The following is a 15528-nucleotide window of genomic DNA, read 5'->3' as shown; positions in this document are numbered from 1 at the left end:
AGACTTGGAACATTAATTTCGCTTCGTTTTCGTTTTTTTTTTCTTTTCTTAACTTTCAATCATTTTGCACATTTACGGTTACACCGCTCTTTTTTGGTTTTTGGTCTGGCAAAATTACACACCGCAAGAAATTAATGTTCGAAAATCGCTCCACACTCACCATTTGCAAGACATCGCACTCCTTGGGCACCACCAACAGTTTCAATTCCGAAGGCGTTTGCTTGATCATCGACACAATGGTACTGTAGGCGATGCCAGCAATTGGTGTGTTGTTCACCATTAGAACGCGATCGCCTGTCTGCAGGTTGGCATAGTAAGCGGGTCCATTCGGATGTACTTCTTTTATGAAAATCGTTTCCATAGCTTTCACTTGGTATGGTTCGGATGCTTCCTACACACGGATCGGATCGGTGGATGATTGGACGGATGGATGGATGGATCGCAGCAGCAACACGAACCAATGAATGAACCAAGAGTATCAGCAGCAGCAGCGAAACACCAAAGCGTTATACCATCATCATCATCGGCATCACCAACAATATGACCATCATCATTATCAACAGAATAGGGGGGAAAGCCAACAACAGCGACGACGACAAGAAAGAGTGTTTTTGAAGTTGCAAAAACAAATAGCGAGCCACAACAACAGCAACAGTATGAAAAGAAATTTGTAAAAAAAAAAACAGTTATACAGTGAAAACATGTTATATTAGACATGAGTGGACTTATTATTTTAACAACATTGGCGCCCAACAATAAAGCAAAACAAGTAAAAAATCTGTTAGTTCGGCCGGGACGAACTTTTAATACCCTCCGCCATTTGTTACAAATTTGGCCATTTTCAAAAAAAAAAATAAAATAAATAAAATCCGTTAAAAATTTTGTTAAAATCTTAAAAATACCGAATGCTTATACGACGACGTGGACCTGCATAGGCAACTTTTGTCAGAAGTTATTACACTATTTAAATGCGAAACTTGAAGAAAAATCTGTTTATAATGTAAAATCTGTTAAATCATCAAAATACCGAACACGGGGGGTACCGTTATATGGGGGCTGTACGAAGACGTGGACCTGCATAGACAATTTTCTAGCATGGGCTGAAGTATCCATTACGACCTTCACATGGGAAATTTGAAAGAATCCCTGTAAATAATGTCGCTAATATCATCAAAATATCGAATATCGGAGGGTACGGTATATGGGGGCTATACGAAGACGTGGACCTACATAGTCCATTTTTTGTTTGATGCTGCAGTATCTATTACGAACTTCAAATACTAAATTTGGAATGATTCCGTTAAATAATGTCGCTAAAATCATCAATATACCGAATATCGGGGGGTACCGTTATATGGGGGCTATATGAAGACGTGGACCTACATGGCTCATTTTTTGACTCAGGATGTAGTATCCATTACGAACTTCAAATACCAAATTTGGAACGATTCCGTTAAATAATATCGCTAAAATCATCAAAATACCGAATATCGGGGGATACGGTATATAGGGGCTATACGAAGAGGCGGACCTGCACAGATAATTTTCTGTCTTGGCTGTATTATCCATTTCGAACTTCAAACATCAAATTTGAAACAATTCCGGTAAATAATGTCGCTAAAATCATTAAAATACCGAATATCGGTATATGGGGGCTATATGATAACGTGGACCTACATGGCCCATTTACGAACTTAACCTGCCTACAGGCAAAATATACATGTGTGCAAAATTTTAGCCTTCTATCTCAATTCGTTCGAATGATAGCGTGATTACAACAGACAGACAGACGGACATGGCTAAATCGTCTTAGAATTTTACGCTGATCAAGAATTTCGAGGAGTTACAAACGGAATGACAAAATTAATATACCCTCCATAGTACGGTGGAGGGTATAAAAAAATCGAAAATAATAAAGATAGCCTCATTAAAAGAAAGTTTCTGGGAAACTAATGAATTTCAGAGCAGAGAACAAAGAATTGTTGACTTTTATTAAAACGGGGGTTTAAAGCATTTTGGCGCCCAACGTGACTCAGCAAAGAAGAAGACAATTGTTTCGCATTGATTTTCTGATATTGCATCTTTCTTGAAGATTTACTTATTTTAGGCAGTTTTCAGATTTTTTTAAGTCGAATCTTAAGTAAACTAAGATGGGAAGTCATTTTGGATCAAGATCGCTCTAAATGATCCCTGTCCGAATGCCTAGTCAGTATGCATTTTGGCGCCCAACGTTAATCACTGAACATAAGCAATCAGATTTTTAGCGGCACACACAAAACACATGAAATTACGGGCATAGAACATAAAAACGGCATATTTTATTAAAGAGATAGGTTTAAAAAAATATGCCGAACAACGTTGGTCCGAAGGAAATAAATCATAAATTGGATTTTAATGTCAGAAATCACTTGTTTTGCTTAGCAAAGAGAACATATTTGAGCTCAACGTTAAAATGAAAAAAATCAATATGATTAAATAGCAAATGAAATATTGGCGCCCAACATGAAGTAATTGCTTGATAAAGAGTGGAAGAAAGGATGTGAGAAAATACTTATAGTAGACAGATTTGATAATATATGAAGTTACCGACAATTGTGTATTCTCTTCACTTTTGTAATGCCGAACAGGTCATCTGAATATGCATAAACTTTAAGAAATGCCGTAAACCTCTTCTGCAGAGAGGCTGATATAAGGTGGAGATACGAATACTTCTGAATAGTTAGTATATTACAATGCACAGTTCCTACGAGTATTTTGGGAGGAGCATTTAAAATACCTGAGTGAAAGAAGTACAGGATATAAGAAGAATATCTGTAGACTAAGATTCCAAAAAAAATTGAGTTTTCAGGCCAAACATTTTTGAGGCCTTTTTTATAGCCTTGCCATATACCAAGGTTACTCAAAAATTATTAGAGATATACAGATATACTCCATGTGAATGAGTGTTAAATTATATTATTTTTGGAATAATTTACCCACAATAATATCTGTCTCTGGGGACCTTCGGATTCCCCGCGGACGAAAAACTAATCATGGTAGTGTTTTCTAAAACAAATAAAAATGTGAAAAGTATATAAAGAGAAAAAGTTACGGTACAGGGCCTAAATAACCAGTACCGACGAGTGTTTGTGCTCCAGCCACGAGTCACCCCTCGCCGTTATCCAACGATCGTGAGCAAATTTCTCCCGCAGATGATCTCTGGTCGAAGGTATTCTTACAAGCACACAGCCTTTGGGCAAAAAAAAGACATACAGGGTGAGATAAAAAAGTGCAACAAAGTCAACCACCATAATTTTTACCTTTTTTAAAATTTTATTGAACGAAAGCAAAAAAGGTCGGAAAGAGCATCAAATTTTTGAATAAGTTTTAAGTTTTTTAAGTTTGTTCGAATTGGTCACCTTTGGCACGAATTATGGCCTTCAAACGGCCAATGAAACCGTGTCACGCTGCTGGATGCTGCTCTGCGGTACTTTGGTCCATTCCCGGCGAAGCGCTTACTTGAGGTGATCGACACTTTGGTATTTTTTAGAGCAACCTTGCTTTCCACAATATTCCAGACACAATAGTCCAACTGATTGGTATCCGGAGATTTTGGTGACCATTGTGTGCTGGAAATAAAGCGAGGTATCTCATCTTGTAACCATTCTTGGGTGGCGCGTGCTGAGTGCGATGGTGCTGAGTCCTGTTCTAATGTCCAAGGTATGCGGTCAAAATGTTTGCGTGCCCAAGGCTTTAATACACCCAGAATCCAGATATTTTCGCGATAATATTCGGCTTTTATTCTGATGCCACGGTTGATTAATACGAGCGGAGAGTGACCATCGACTGTTATGGCGGCCCACACCATCACCATGGCCGGCGCATGAGTTCTGGTGGCGAACCGAAGGTGCACATTTATAGCTTCAACGACAGGTAGTGCCTCAGACTCCGAATCTGACAGCAGCAGAAAAAATACTATAGTTTTACGAATCCCAACAAAGGAGGAGACGCAAAAAATTATAGAAGAAGTGAGCGACAGATTGGCAAAGCTCACAACCAAAACGACAAAATTTTCTGGGGCTCAACAATGTCCAGAACCTCACAAGGGAGGCTGTAATAAGTATCGTAATCAGAAGAAGACCGAGGGCGACGAGGTTGGTCCCAACACCGAAAAGTTGAGCCTGGTCGCGAAATCAAGTAGTAAGTCTGGGGTTTTTGAGGAGAAATCCCTGACCCGACTGAAGAGGAAGCGGTCCGATAAAACGGATAAGAAGCCGCCAATTTTGATCAAATAATGGAATATAGACTTAGAAATAATCTGGAAAATCCACGATTGTGATGCGATAATCCTTCTGGACTATTTACCTCTACAGAATACCATGTGTTTACCCACCAATCTAAGGGTTTCATTATTCCTCTACGTCTTTAGCAGTTCCTTATTCATCTTGTATATTTGGATATTGGCGCCCAACGTTAGATTAATAAATAACTGCAAAGTTTGAATCTACGCCAAAAAAATTACCCGAGAGGATAAACACTCCTCATTTTAATACCCGAAGTTCAATACCGTTATACGAAGCTATATCGAGTTTGAGAGTCTAAATCATAAAATCACAGCACATTTGAGGTTTAAACCGTGAATATAAGAAAATCTTTTATTTTTAACATTTCCATGCGAGGCGAGAATCTACCAACTGAGAACTCGAAGTGTCAAATTACAGCATATTCGGTACTATTTAATGGGGGGCTATATCGAAAATTTTCATCGCCAAGGGTTTATGTCCTTTGAGAGCTTATATTTCAAAATTAAAACTAATTTATTAAGAAATTAATGTATAGACCTCGAAATACGTAAAATCGGAAGTTAGTGAAGAGTTATGGGGCAATATCAAATATTGACTCTATAACGAAACAATTTTTGTGAGTGGAGAACATACCCTTTAAGAGCACGAAACATCAAATTTCCGAATCAAAACTCGGTTGGAAATTGTTGTCGAAATATTGAAATTTTTCCAGAACCTGGAAGTGCCGGCTGATGGAGGTCATACCTAAATATGAGTAAATATGGCTCATTTGCAATATTAATCAACATAGACATGACTAAAAGGAATTAAAAACTCTCGATCGCCTCGAAGAAATATCCTTAAGTGGACTTGATATCGAGCTAAACAAACCATGTTCACCAACTTTGGGATTTTAAATATAACAAAATTCTTTTTAACCACTACCCCCTGTAACATTCAAAAATAAAACAACAACAACAACAAAAAGAAACATTAAATTATGTTGTAGTGGTCTAAAAGTTGTTAATGGTTTTTGGTTGTTGCTGCGGCTGCTGTCTTTTGTTGACGTTGGCGTCGTTGTTGTTATTGCTGTGCTTTGGCGACCATTGATAATGTTGAAAAGTAGAAGTGAGAAAAAAAATGCCAGCGCAACAACAACAAAAACACTTGCCAACAAATCGTGCGGTGGTAAGTGGTGTCCAGCAGCAGCAGCAGAATCGACAACAGTAAAACTTTTTTGTTTTCAAAACCAAAATGAAATTAGTGCAAATGCAACAGCAACAACAACGACAACAATTGAAATGATAATTTCAACACCAATACTTGCAGAGGTAAACAAAATGCAAAGAAACAACAAAAAAAAAATACACAACAACCTTAATTTATTTGTGCAAAAAAAAAAAAAAACAATAACGATAACACTCTTGGCCAAAAGAGTGGGCCATGTTGTTGATTTGGTTTTGAAATTGGCAGCAGTGGTCACAGGAGAGACATCAAAATATTAGTAAAGTGCGGAATTCTGAAGATACTGACACTGTGAAATTATGTTACAAAAAAACCTCTTCACCAATCTATTTATATAAAAGAGCAGTAAAATAACAGAAACGACTGAAGCCAGAATCTTGCAAATTTTCACGGGGTTCAGTCTTGGTGCATAGGAGTGTGATAAGGCTGAGTGTTTGGAAATTCGTACTAAAAGCTTACGAAAAGTACTGAAATGTACTAAATATTGAATAATTTATGGTAGACAAACGGAATGAAATTTGGAATGAGAGTCACTGAGGGAGTGCAGAATAGGTGTACCAAGAGTTTTTGGAAATTTAGGTAACTTTAACTTTAAAGTAACAAAAAGTTCGAAATTTGTAATAAACTTCTAAAATGGTACCATTTGGTATTGGGTGAAATCTGAAATTTGTACTGAATGGTACTACTTTTGGTACTGGGTGAAGGGATCGAGGTAAAATTCTGAAATTTCATATTTACATTACTGATGGCAATAGAACAATAGAGTTGGAATCCTAAAATTTGATATTGCGGTCTCTGTTGGTATCTGGAATTGAGATATGCAGGTGGTTTGGGAAATATGTACTATAATTGTACGAAAAGTACTAAATAGTATTACATTTAGTATTGAGTGAAGGAATCAGCAGAAATCCTAAAATTTTATATGGATTCATTGTTGATGTCTGTAGTTGAGACGAGGAGCTGGTTTTGGATATGCCTATTATAAGTATACTAAAAGGCTGAAATCTTGAAATTTGATAAAAATGTCATTGATAGTATCTGGTGGTGTGATATGGAGATTGTTTTGAAAATGTGTACTTAAAATGTAAATGTTTAGAGCTGGAATCGAAAAATTTGATATTGAGAGAGACCTCAAGTATCTGGGATTGAGATACAGATTTTTTTTTTTTTTTGGAAATGCGTATCAATAATGCAAAATGCCAACAAATGAGCCGTTTCGTGTTTGGATAGAGATGGAGTCCTGAATTTGGTGATAGTGTGATTCCTTTATATTTGGTTCGAAAACCACAAGTGGCTATCGTCAAAGCACTCCAGCATTTAAATGTGAATAAATCGTTTGTGTCTCCTACCATCGCTCGTTATCGTGATACTGGTAGCGTAGCCCGGCGTCAAAGAAGTGGACGAAAGAAAACAGTGCAACATCAGCAGAAAAGGTTCGAAAAGTAAGGGAACGAATTGATCGAAACCCGCGTCGCAGTGGCCGAAAAATGGCTCGTAAGCTGAGCTGAACATATCGCAATATTCCAATCGGAAAATATTGAAAAATGTGCTCGGGGTAAGCCATTGAGATTCCAAAAAGTACAAGAACTTACATCGCAACAAAAAGAAAATAGACTCAAAAGAGCTAAAGAGTTGCTTCGCTTGACCGAAAGTGGTTAACTGCCGAATTTGGTTTTTTCCGATGAGAAAACATTCGTTGTCCAGCAGTTTGTAAACGGACAAAATTATCTTGCTTACTTGCCAAAGAGATCAGCTGAAAATATGCACCTTCGATTGACCACCAGAACTCAAGAGCCGGCCATGGTGATAGTGTGGGCCGCCATAACAGCCGACGGTCACTCTCCGCTCGTATAAATCGACCTTGGCATCAGAATAAATGCCAAAGATTATCGCGAAAATATTCTGAAGGGTGTATTAATGCCTTGGGTACGCAAACATTTTGGCCGCAGACCTTGGACATTCCAACAGAACTCAGCACCATCGCACTCAGCACGCGCCACCCAAGAATGGTTACAAAATTAGGTTCCCCGCTTCATTTCCAGTACACAATGGCCACAAAAAACCCTGGATACCAATCCGTTGGTCTATTTTGTCTGGAGTATTTTAGAAAGCAAGGCTGGAACTTAAAAATACCAAAGCGTCGATTACCGCAAGCAAGCGCTTCGCCGGGAATTGGCCAAAAAACAGCGCAGAGCAACAATCGGATCTCGAACTGGTGCAACTGAAAAGTTAGTAGGATGTATGAAGTTTTGTTGGGCAATGTTATCTTTAAATGTCTACATTAGTCGTCTATAAAAACTATTTTATACCCGGATTTTGAAATATATTTGTACAAGGACCTCCAGAAGTGGACTTAAAAAACATTTTTCTTTTAAATTTGATATTGAAATTTTTAGGGATATTTACGTGGATATAAGAAAAAAACGTTCAATGAACAACAAACATAAACATTTTTGAGAAAAATGGAAGAATCAGCAAAAGTGGATTTTTAAAAAGACATTTTCAAGGGCCTACGAGCGTGATTAAACAAAACAAAACTTTGAAAGACCCACATACCCGAACTTTCTAAGAAATAATTTTCAAGAATATGACATTTTTGGTGGGCCCACAGGCGAGCATTTTCTTTAAAGAAATTTTCCGAGAATTATCCAAATAAGAAACCTGGACAATTTTAAAATATTTCTTTAAAGGAAACATGAGGCGTGAATCATTTTTAAAATATTTCCTGAAAGGCTTTCGGAACAATAAAACTAGATTTTTTCAAAATGGGTTTTAAAGACCTTCGGAACAACAAATTTGTTTTTTTTTATCAAATTTTTTGAAGTACCTTCGGAACAATAAGAGTGTTTTTTTTTTTTTTCAATATTATTTAATGTTTTGAAAGGATCAGCTGAACTTCGGATATGGATTTTAGTCGCCATGAAACGATAAAAGACTTTCCTAACAAGTTTAAAACGACTTTGTCTGTCGCATTTAAAAAACAAAAACTTTTAAGTCATCTGTATTTGACCTTTTTTGTGCTCTTCAAAAAGACCTTTGAAATCATCTCTAAATTGACTTTAAAGTCGAAGAGGGGTGAAGAGGAAGGTGTGATCGTGATTAAATTTTGCTCCCACTTAAACACGAGGAAAATATCTTCACTAATATTCGAGCGACATCAAAAAATAAAATTTACTCGATTTTTCTGCTTCCAGGAACGCTCCCGCTCTAATTCGTGTGAGCTTCACTCTTTTCACAAATTCGAGCGTGTTTTTTCGGAGATCTGGTCTATGAAGAGACTTTGTCTATATAAACTCGTCTAAGTGCAGTACATTTCTTAATCCATGAAATTAAATAAAATTGTTTGCACTTCTTCTTCTTCTCCAACCCACTGTACTTTCTAATGCCAGTGGACTTACCTACCGATCGCCATAACGCCTCGAGCGTTCCCATAAATTTAAAAACAAAAAACAGCTCAAAGCCAACACAAAAAAACGTAACGTAAACATGCCAGACATTAAACGAAGCATGGCATAAACAAAACTGAGATATATTAACATAATAATAATATTAATAAAAATTATAAAAAAAACCGAACGGATAATGGATATGAAAGCACAACGAAATGCAAAAAATTAAAAAAAAAAAAAAAACAACTAAACTCCATTATCAACTTCAAGCAACGTCTCATCAAAAGAGTTAATGAAAATTATTAAAAATGCTAACTAAGGTGATTTTATATGAAATTAAAATAAAGAGTAACGTTTCTGTTTTTGTGTTTTCAGTTGAAACTGCTTTGCTAATTTGCTACGTGCCACCGAGGTAATGGTGATGACATGAAACTGTGATGACAATGCGGCGGTTTTTATTTGGGAACAAAAATATATACATATTTTTTTAACATTTTCCATTTTTTTAAGAATATTTTTTCAAGGGCCAACAGACTAAAAAAATATTTTTTTTTAATGACAGCCAGACTAAACAGTTTTTAAACAAGTAAAAAAATTAAGTTCGGCCGAGCCGAGAAATTCTTGAAAAAATTTGTCAAAAATCATCAAATTACCGAATATTGGGAGGTACCGTTATATGGGGACTATATCAAAACGTGGACCTATACATGCAATGTTTCGCCACAAGAGCTGGAACACATTATGACGAAGAAATACAAATTTTTAGACAAATCCGTGAAAAAATGTGTCAAAAATCATCAAAATACCAAATATCGGGAGGTACCTTTATATGGGGGCTATACCAAAACGTGGACCTATACATGCAATGTTTTGCCACACGCACAGGGACCCATTATGACCTACAAATACCAATTTTCAGACAAATCCGTGAAAAAATGTGGCATAAATCATCAAAATACCGAATATCGGGAGGTACCGTTATATGGAGACTATACCAGAACGTGGACCGATATATCTCATTTTCAATACCAACCATCCTAGACACAATACAAATTGCTCTGCTAAATTTTGGCGCTCTACGTCAAATAATGTGGGCTGTATCTTGATTTCAACAGAAAGACAGACGGACATATTAAATCGACTTAGAATTTTATGCTGATTATGAATATACAGGGTTGCCCCATATTCGACGGACCCATGTTTTTTTGGGCCCATTCCAATCGACGAGGCTTGTCCACAGGCAGCATTCTTTGCGTCATTTGAATTTTGTACGGGAACAAATGCAAATCAATGCGAATAATCCGTTGTAAAGTGGACCGAGCCATGCCCAACTGCTGAGAACGGCGTTTTTGGGATGTTCTTGGGGACCTCTCATCACTGGCTCGTACGGCAGCGATATTCTCGGCCGATCGCCTTGGTCGACTTTTATATGGCCTCTTCGGATTAGAAAGAGCCTTACCAGTCAAAAATTTTTCGTATAAACGCTTAATGGTGTTCTTAGAAGGCGCACTTCTCACATTTTTTTTCACAATTGACTTCTTCTGTTGAATGAAAATTTCAAATATTTCAGAGCGCTCGCGTGGCGTGTATTGGTTCATGGTAAAAATGTGCTTGGACTGACGCTTCAAACGCGTTATGTCATTAAGCGATGTGACATCTCAACCCTGTATATACTTTATGGGGTCTACGACGAATATTTAAGGATGTTAAAAACGGAATGACAAAGTTAATATACCCTCCTTTCCAAGGTGGAGGGTATAAAAATTGGTAAATTATGAAAGTAGAACCAAACATAGAAAACACGTTTATGGGCTTTTTGAAAGTTTACATCACAAAGTAACTTAAGTGGAAGGGATACGTTCGTCGTTCCCCCTCTCCGACACATTTTGAAATTTTCAGAATAAGATTTCCTAAAACCCTTGAATTTATGGTATATAGGACGGTTGACGGTGCGAGTATTAATTCAGTCCAAAACGTAACGCTCAAGCGAGTCACCAATGTAAATATGTACTATAATTGTACGAAAGGTACTAATTTTGATGGGAGTGGTTTTGGTACTAGTGGTACTAAATTGGAATAGATCTGGAATCCTGAAATTGGATATGGATGTCACTGTAGATATCTGTGGTTGAAAGGAGCTGGATCATAGTTTTGGATATTCCTACATTAATTATACTAAATTTCGTAATAGCGGAATTACAGAGCTAAAAATCTGAAATTTGACATTAAAGTCATTGTTGGTGTCTGAAGTTGAGATAAGTGGTGGAGAACTAAATGCTGCTAAATTTGGTACTGGGTGAAGGGAAAGGGCTGGAATTCTGAAATTGCCTATGGATGTCTCACTATTGGCTCCTACAGTTCTGGCTACAAGGAAATGTTATGTTTTTGTTTTATATCGACTCGAAAAAAAATCGAGTGAAAATTCACAAGAACAAGTAAAATAGTATCAGTTGGCTTTTGCCGACCTCGACCTATGATTATTCAAACTGTTTACTCTATATGTGAGAGGTTCCGAAGCAGTTGGCAAATATTGACAAATTCGTATCTGACCTAAGACTGATATAAATATTACAACGTCACAGATTTGGACTATGTCAACAACTTCCTGTGCTTGCGCAAATTATTTAGAAAATGTGGAAATATGCGCGAGGTAACAGATATAGCGGACCAAAGTATTCCATTTTAATACTTCATCTAATATAGAGAAAAATATTGGTCTGGGAAAAATATGAAGGAATCGAAAATTTATATTCAATTTTATACGAAATCATAAATTTCGATAAATTCCATATTCATATCAGACTTCTGGTTAAGAGAAATATTTAGATATAGCAAGTTATAAAGAATTACCGACTTGTTTCGCAAGTTATGACAGATAAAAGTATTGAAAATTGTGACCCTTTGTAGGTGAGGTACCAGAAGGGATTGGCAGATGTATATCATCTTTACAACAGATCTTGTGTTACCAAAAATGTTTGTATGTGGGATATTTGAGGAGATGGATGGATAGATCAGGATGATTATTCCGCGTTCTTTGAGGGTTTTGATTTTAAAAAATATTGAACCCTATGTGGGGGACTTACCTGAAGAAATAGTTCGATCTCTATCATCTTTATAACAGATCTTGTATTGATGGAAATATTAAGATGTGTCAAGTCTGACAGGAATCGGATGTTAATTTCGTGTTTTATGAACTTCATGGATATTCAACATTTTGAACCTTTGTGGGGAGGTACCAGAAGGAGTCGATCCCATGTTCACACCAGACCTTGGCTTAATAAAAATATTGTGATGTGTGTAATTTGAAGAGAACAGTATGTTTATTTCGGATTTTATGATTGTTTTGACTATTCACCAGGAGAAATGGTCCGATCTCTAACATATTTATAACAGATCTTATATTTATGGAAATATTGAGATGTGCCAATGTGCAGAATTGAATCTGATGTTAATTTCGTGTTTTATCAACTTCATGGATATTAAAAATTTGGTTCCTTTGCGGGGGATGTACCATAAGGAGTAACCCGATATATCCCATTTTCACACCAGACCTTGGGTTATAAAAATATTGTAATGCGTATAATTTGAAGACAATCGGACACATAAATCATATTTTATAAAAGTTATAATTATTAAAAATTTTGACCCTTTGTGGGGGTGGTACTTGATGGAGTGACCGATATTGTCCATTTTCGCACCTGACTTGGCACTGATGCAAATATTAGAATTAGCAAAGTTGGAGCAAAATCAGGTTATTATTTATCTTTCTAAGCAGTAAAATTTATTTGTGATAATTTTTGGGGGAGGTACCAGAAGGAGTGGGCCGATATTGGCAATCTCCGAACTCGATCTAAGTTTGACAATAATATTATGATTTACCAAGTTTGGATAACATCGGATACTCTCTTCGAGAGTTATCATGCGAACCAGCCAGACAGACGGATGGACGGACATCGCTAGATCGACTCCAAATGTCCTGAAACGGATTTGGTCCAAAGAGACCTAGGGTCTAACAGCGTTATTTCGACTAGGCACGTTTTGACCGTAAAGGTATTTTGCAAAAACTCACTTGAAGTACGACTTTCCCCTAAAATGTGTTTTTATACCTCCACCATTCTATGGAGGATGTATTAACCTTGTCATTCCATTTGTAACTCCCTTTGATCAGCGTAAAATTCTAAGTAGATTTGCCGATGTCTTTCTGCCTGTTGAAATCACGCTATATTTCAAACAAATTAAGATAGAGGGCTAAAACTTTGCACACATGTGTATTTTCGAAGTAGGCAGGGGTAGACTCCGCTATAACGGTATCTCATTTTTTCGGTATTTTGATGATATCAAATTTGACATTTAAAGTTCGCAATGGGTATTGCAGCCTATGACAGCAAATTGCGTATGTAGATTCAAGTCTGTAGGTTCACGTATAGCCCCCATATAACGGTATCTCCCGATATTCGGTATTTTGAGGATTTTAGCGGAACTATTCACAAGAAGTGTTGAAAATTTGGTATTTAAAGTTCGTAATGGATACTGCAGCCTAAGGCAGAAAATTGTATGTTTGTAGGTCGGCCCCGCCCGACTTTAAGACTTTCTTTACTGGTTTTTAGGTGACTTTGACTATAAACTTTAAAAACGTCTTCTACTTTTAGCTCTACTTCCGTAATCTACTGAGCTTTTTCTGCGAAACGAGGATTTTTTTGAGGATCTTGAAGAAAGCGATCATTAATTTTACGACTTTTTTCGAGATTTCGAAAATAAAAAAGTTTCTAAAAAATAGTTTTTCAAGACCTATCAATTTTATTTTTTTTTTAGTTTCTTTAAACGGTTTTCCTTTTTTTTTTTTTTTTGAAAAATCGCCAGAAATCCCCTAATCCCACATAAGAGATTGGCAACACTGTTTATGCAAAACCCATACCCCAATCGCTGTACATACAACGACGATATGACATGTTTGCTGTATGATGTCGTTTAATGTGTATAAAAGCAACAACAACAACAGCAACGAGAGAAAAAATATATATTAACAGTTATTTTGTTTACGACTTAAATGCTTGTTTATTAGTTCGGGCCAATGTTGTTGTGATTTTGTTTTTTTAATTTTTTGCTTTTATTTCTGTGAACCAACTGTGCGGTTGGTGGTTTCTCCTTACCTGTGGCCAAGAGGGATCATCTTCCGGTGGATAAGCAATAAAATGACGTAGCGTAAAACCGAAACCTTGATTGGGTCGTCGTCGGATAACAACAAGTTTGGGTTGTGGCATTTGTTGCTGCGACTGTTGGCCAGACGTTGTCGGCGTTGTGGCGGCTGTGGCTCCGCTTGGGGTGCTGGAATTTTGCAACATTTTGCTGGATGTTGGAACACTGCAATCAGGGTTGGGTGGAAAAGGTTTAAGTTAAAAAGAAGAAGAATGATGTTTTATTTTGCCAAAAAGTAGAATCGAAAAAGATAGGCGTAACGTCTTTGCCTTTCAATTCAATTTAGTTGAGGGAAGTTTTTGGTCTGCAGGTCTGTTGTGGAGTCGTTGGAGAATTGTTGCAGCAATTGGAACATCTTTATTGGAAATGTTGGCTAATTGTTTTTATTTTGGTTGTGTTGTTATTGGATTTATTTGTTTTGTGGTTGTTGTTATTGCATAGTATTTGTTGTTGTTGCGGTCTCTCCGCCACCAAGTAAATGACATTCACACAAAATATCCAATTTCACACAAATGAGACCCCGAGGAGTTCGTTTTGCTTGTTTCGCTTTAGCTGCCTGTTTCGCTTGTTTACAGTTCGCAATGTTGTGATCGATTTAATAGGGTTAGCTGCTGTTGTTTTTGTTAATTTCGGGTTAAGTTGTATCATCGACGATCATAACAATATTGGCAAGTTATGTGGCTGGCAAGTGTCTGTTTCTCTGCTGCTGCTGCGGGTTCGGCTACTACGAAATTTGGGTAACCATAAATTCCTCTCAACGAAGAATGATGGGTGGCTAAGGCAGCTGTTGTTCTACTTCTTCGTAATTGCGTCGATTTTGTCACAATTTTTACCCTTGTTTTGTTGTTGCGGTTGTTACTCCTATTTGTTGTCAGCGTCTTCTTCGTCGCCAGCATCAACGTTTTGGCGTCCAGGTTCAATGTAAACATTGTGGGATTACTCATCCATTATTGTTTGGCTTTTGCTTTCTAACGCTCATCTTTTCGTTTTGGCGATTTTCGTTTATCAATGTGAGGAGATTTTTTTGGGGGCCTTCATTTTTGTTGGAATTTCCAGTGAAATTTTTATTTCCCGAGAGTAGAGCAACAGGTGTAAGGGGCTGGTTGCTTCCGGTAATGTTGGATCAATGTGAGTTATCTAAAAATGAAAAGAAGAAAGATAAAGTTGATGAAAAAGTTGATCAAAAAAGCATTAAATTAATTTTTCATAAAAGAGATTGGCGATTTTCTAAAACCTGAAAAATAGTCTTCAACCTCCAGAAAATTATGACTTCCAAAGGGGAGTTTCTACAGAAGAACGGAGTATCTATAGACGATCAGAAGGGTGTATCTATGGACCACTAGAAGTGAGACTACAGACGACCACAAGGAGGAAGGTCTCTATAGACGACCAGAAGGCAGTCTCTATAGGCGACCAGAAGGAAGTCTCTATAGACG

The 15528-nt window shown here is 37.0% G+C and overlaps 1 protein-coding gene across 2 annotated transcripts in view; it reads right to left on the bottom strand.

The window, feature by feature from the left end:
• The window catches only part of LOC101901128 (rho GTPase-activating protein 21), a 126135-nt gene extending 110923 nt beyond the window's left edge, over nucleotides 1-15212 (bottom strand). For both annotated transcript variants that reach the window (XM_005177544.4, XM_059122011.1), the window contains exons 1-2: nucleotides 14047-15212; nucleotides 161-391 (exon numbers count right to left, since the gene is read on the bottom strand). In XM_005177544.4, the coding sequence (XP_005177601.1) occupies nucleotides 161-391; nucleotides 14047-14238 (423 nt within the window). In that variant the 5' untranslated portion in view covers nucleotides 14239-15212. The remainder of the gene's footprint in view (nucleotides 1-160; nucleotides 392-14046) is intronic.
• Between the last annotated feature and the right edge of the window lie 316 nt (nucleotides 15213-15528).

Source organism: Musca domestica, unplaced genomic scaffold (assembly GCF_030504385.1).
Source record: "Musca domestica strain aabys unplaced genomic scaffold, Musca_domestica.polishedcontigs.V.1.1 2, whole genome shotgun sequence".
NCBI lineage: Eukaryota > Metazoa > Arthropoda > Insecta > Diptera > Muscidae > Musca > Musca domestica.
Note: the sequence above shows the minus strand (reverse complement) of the source record. Positions and strands in the feature narration are given on the sequence as shown.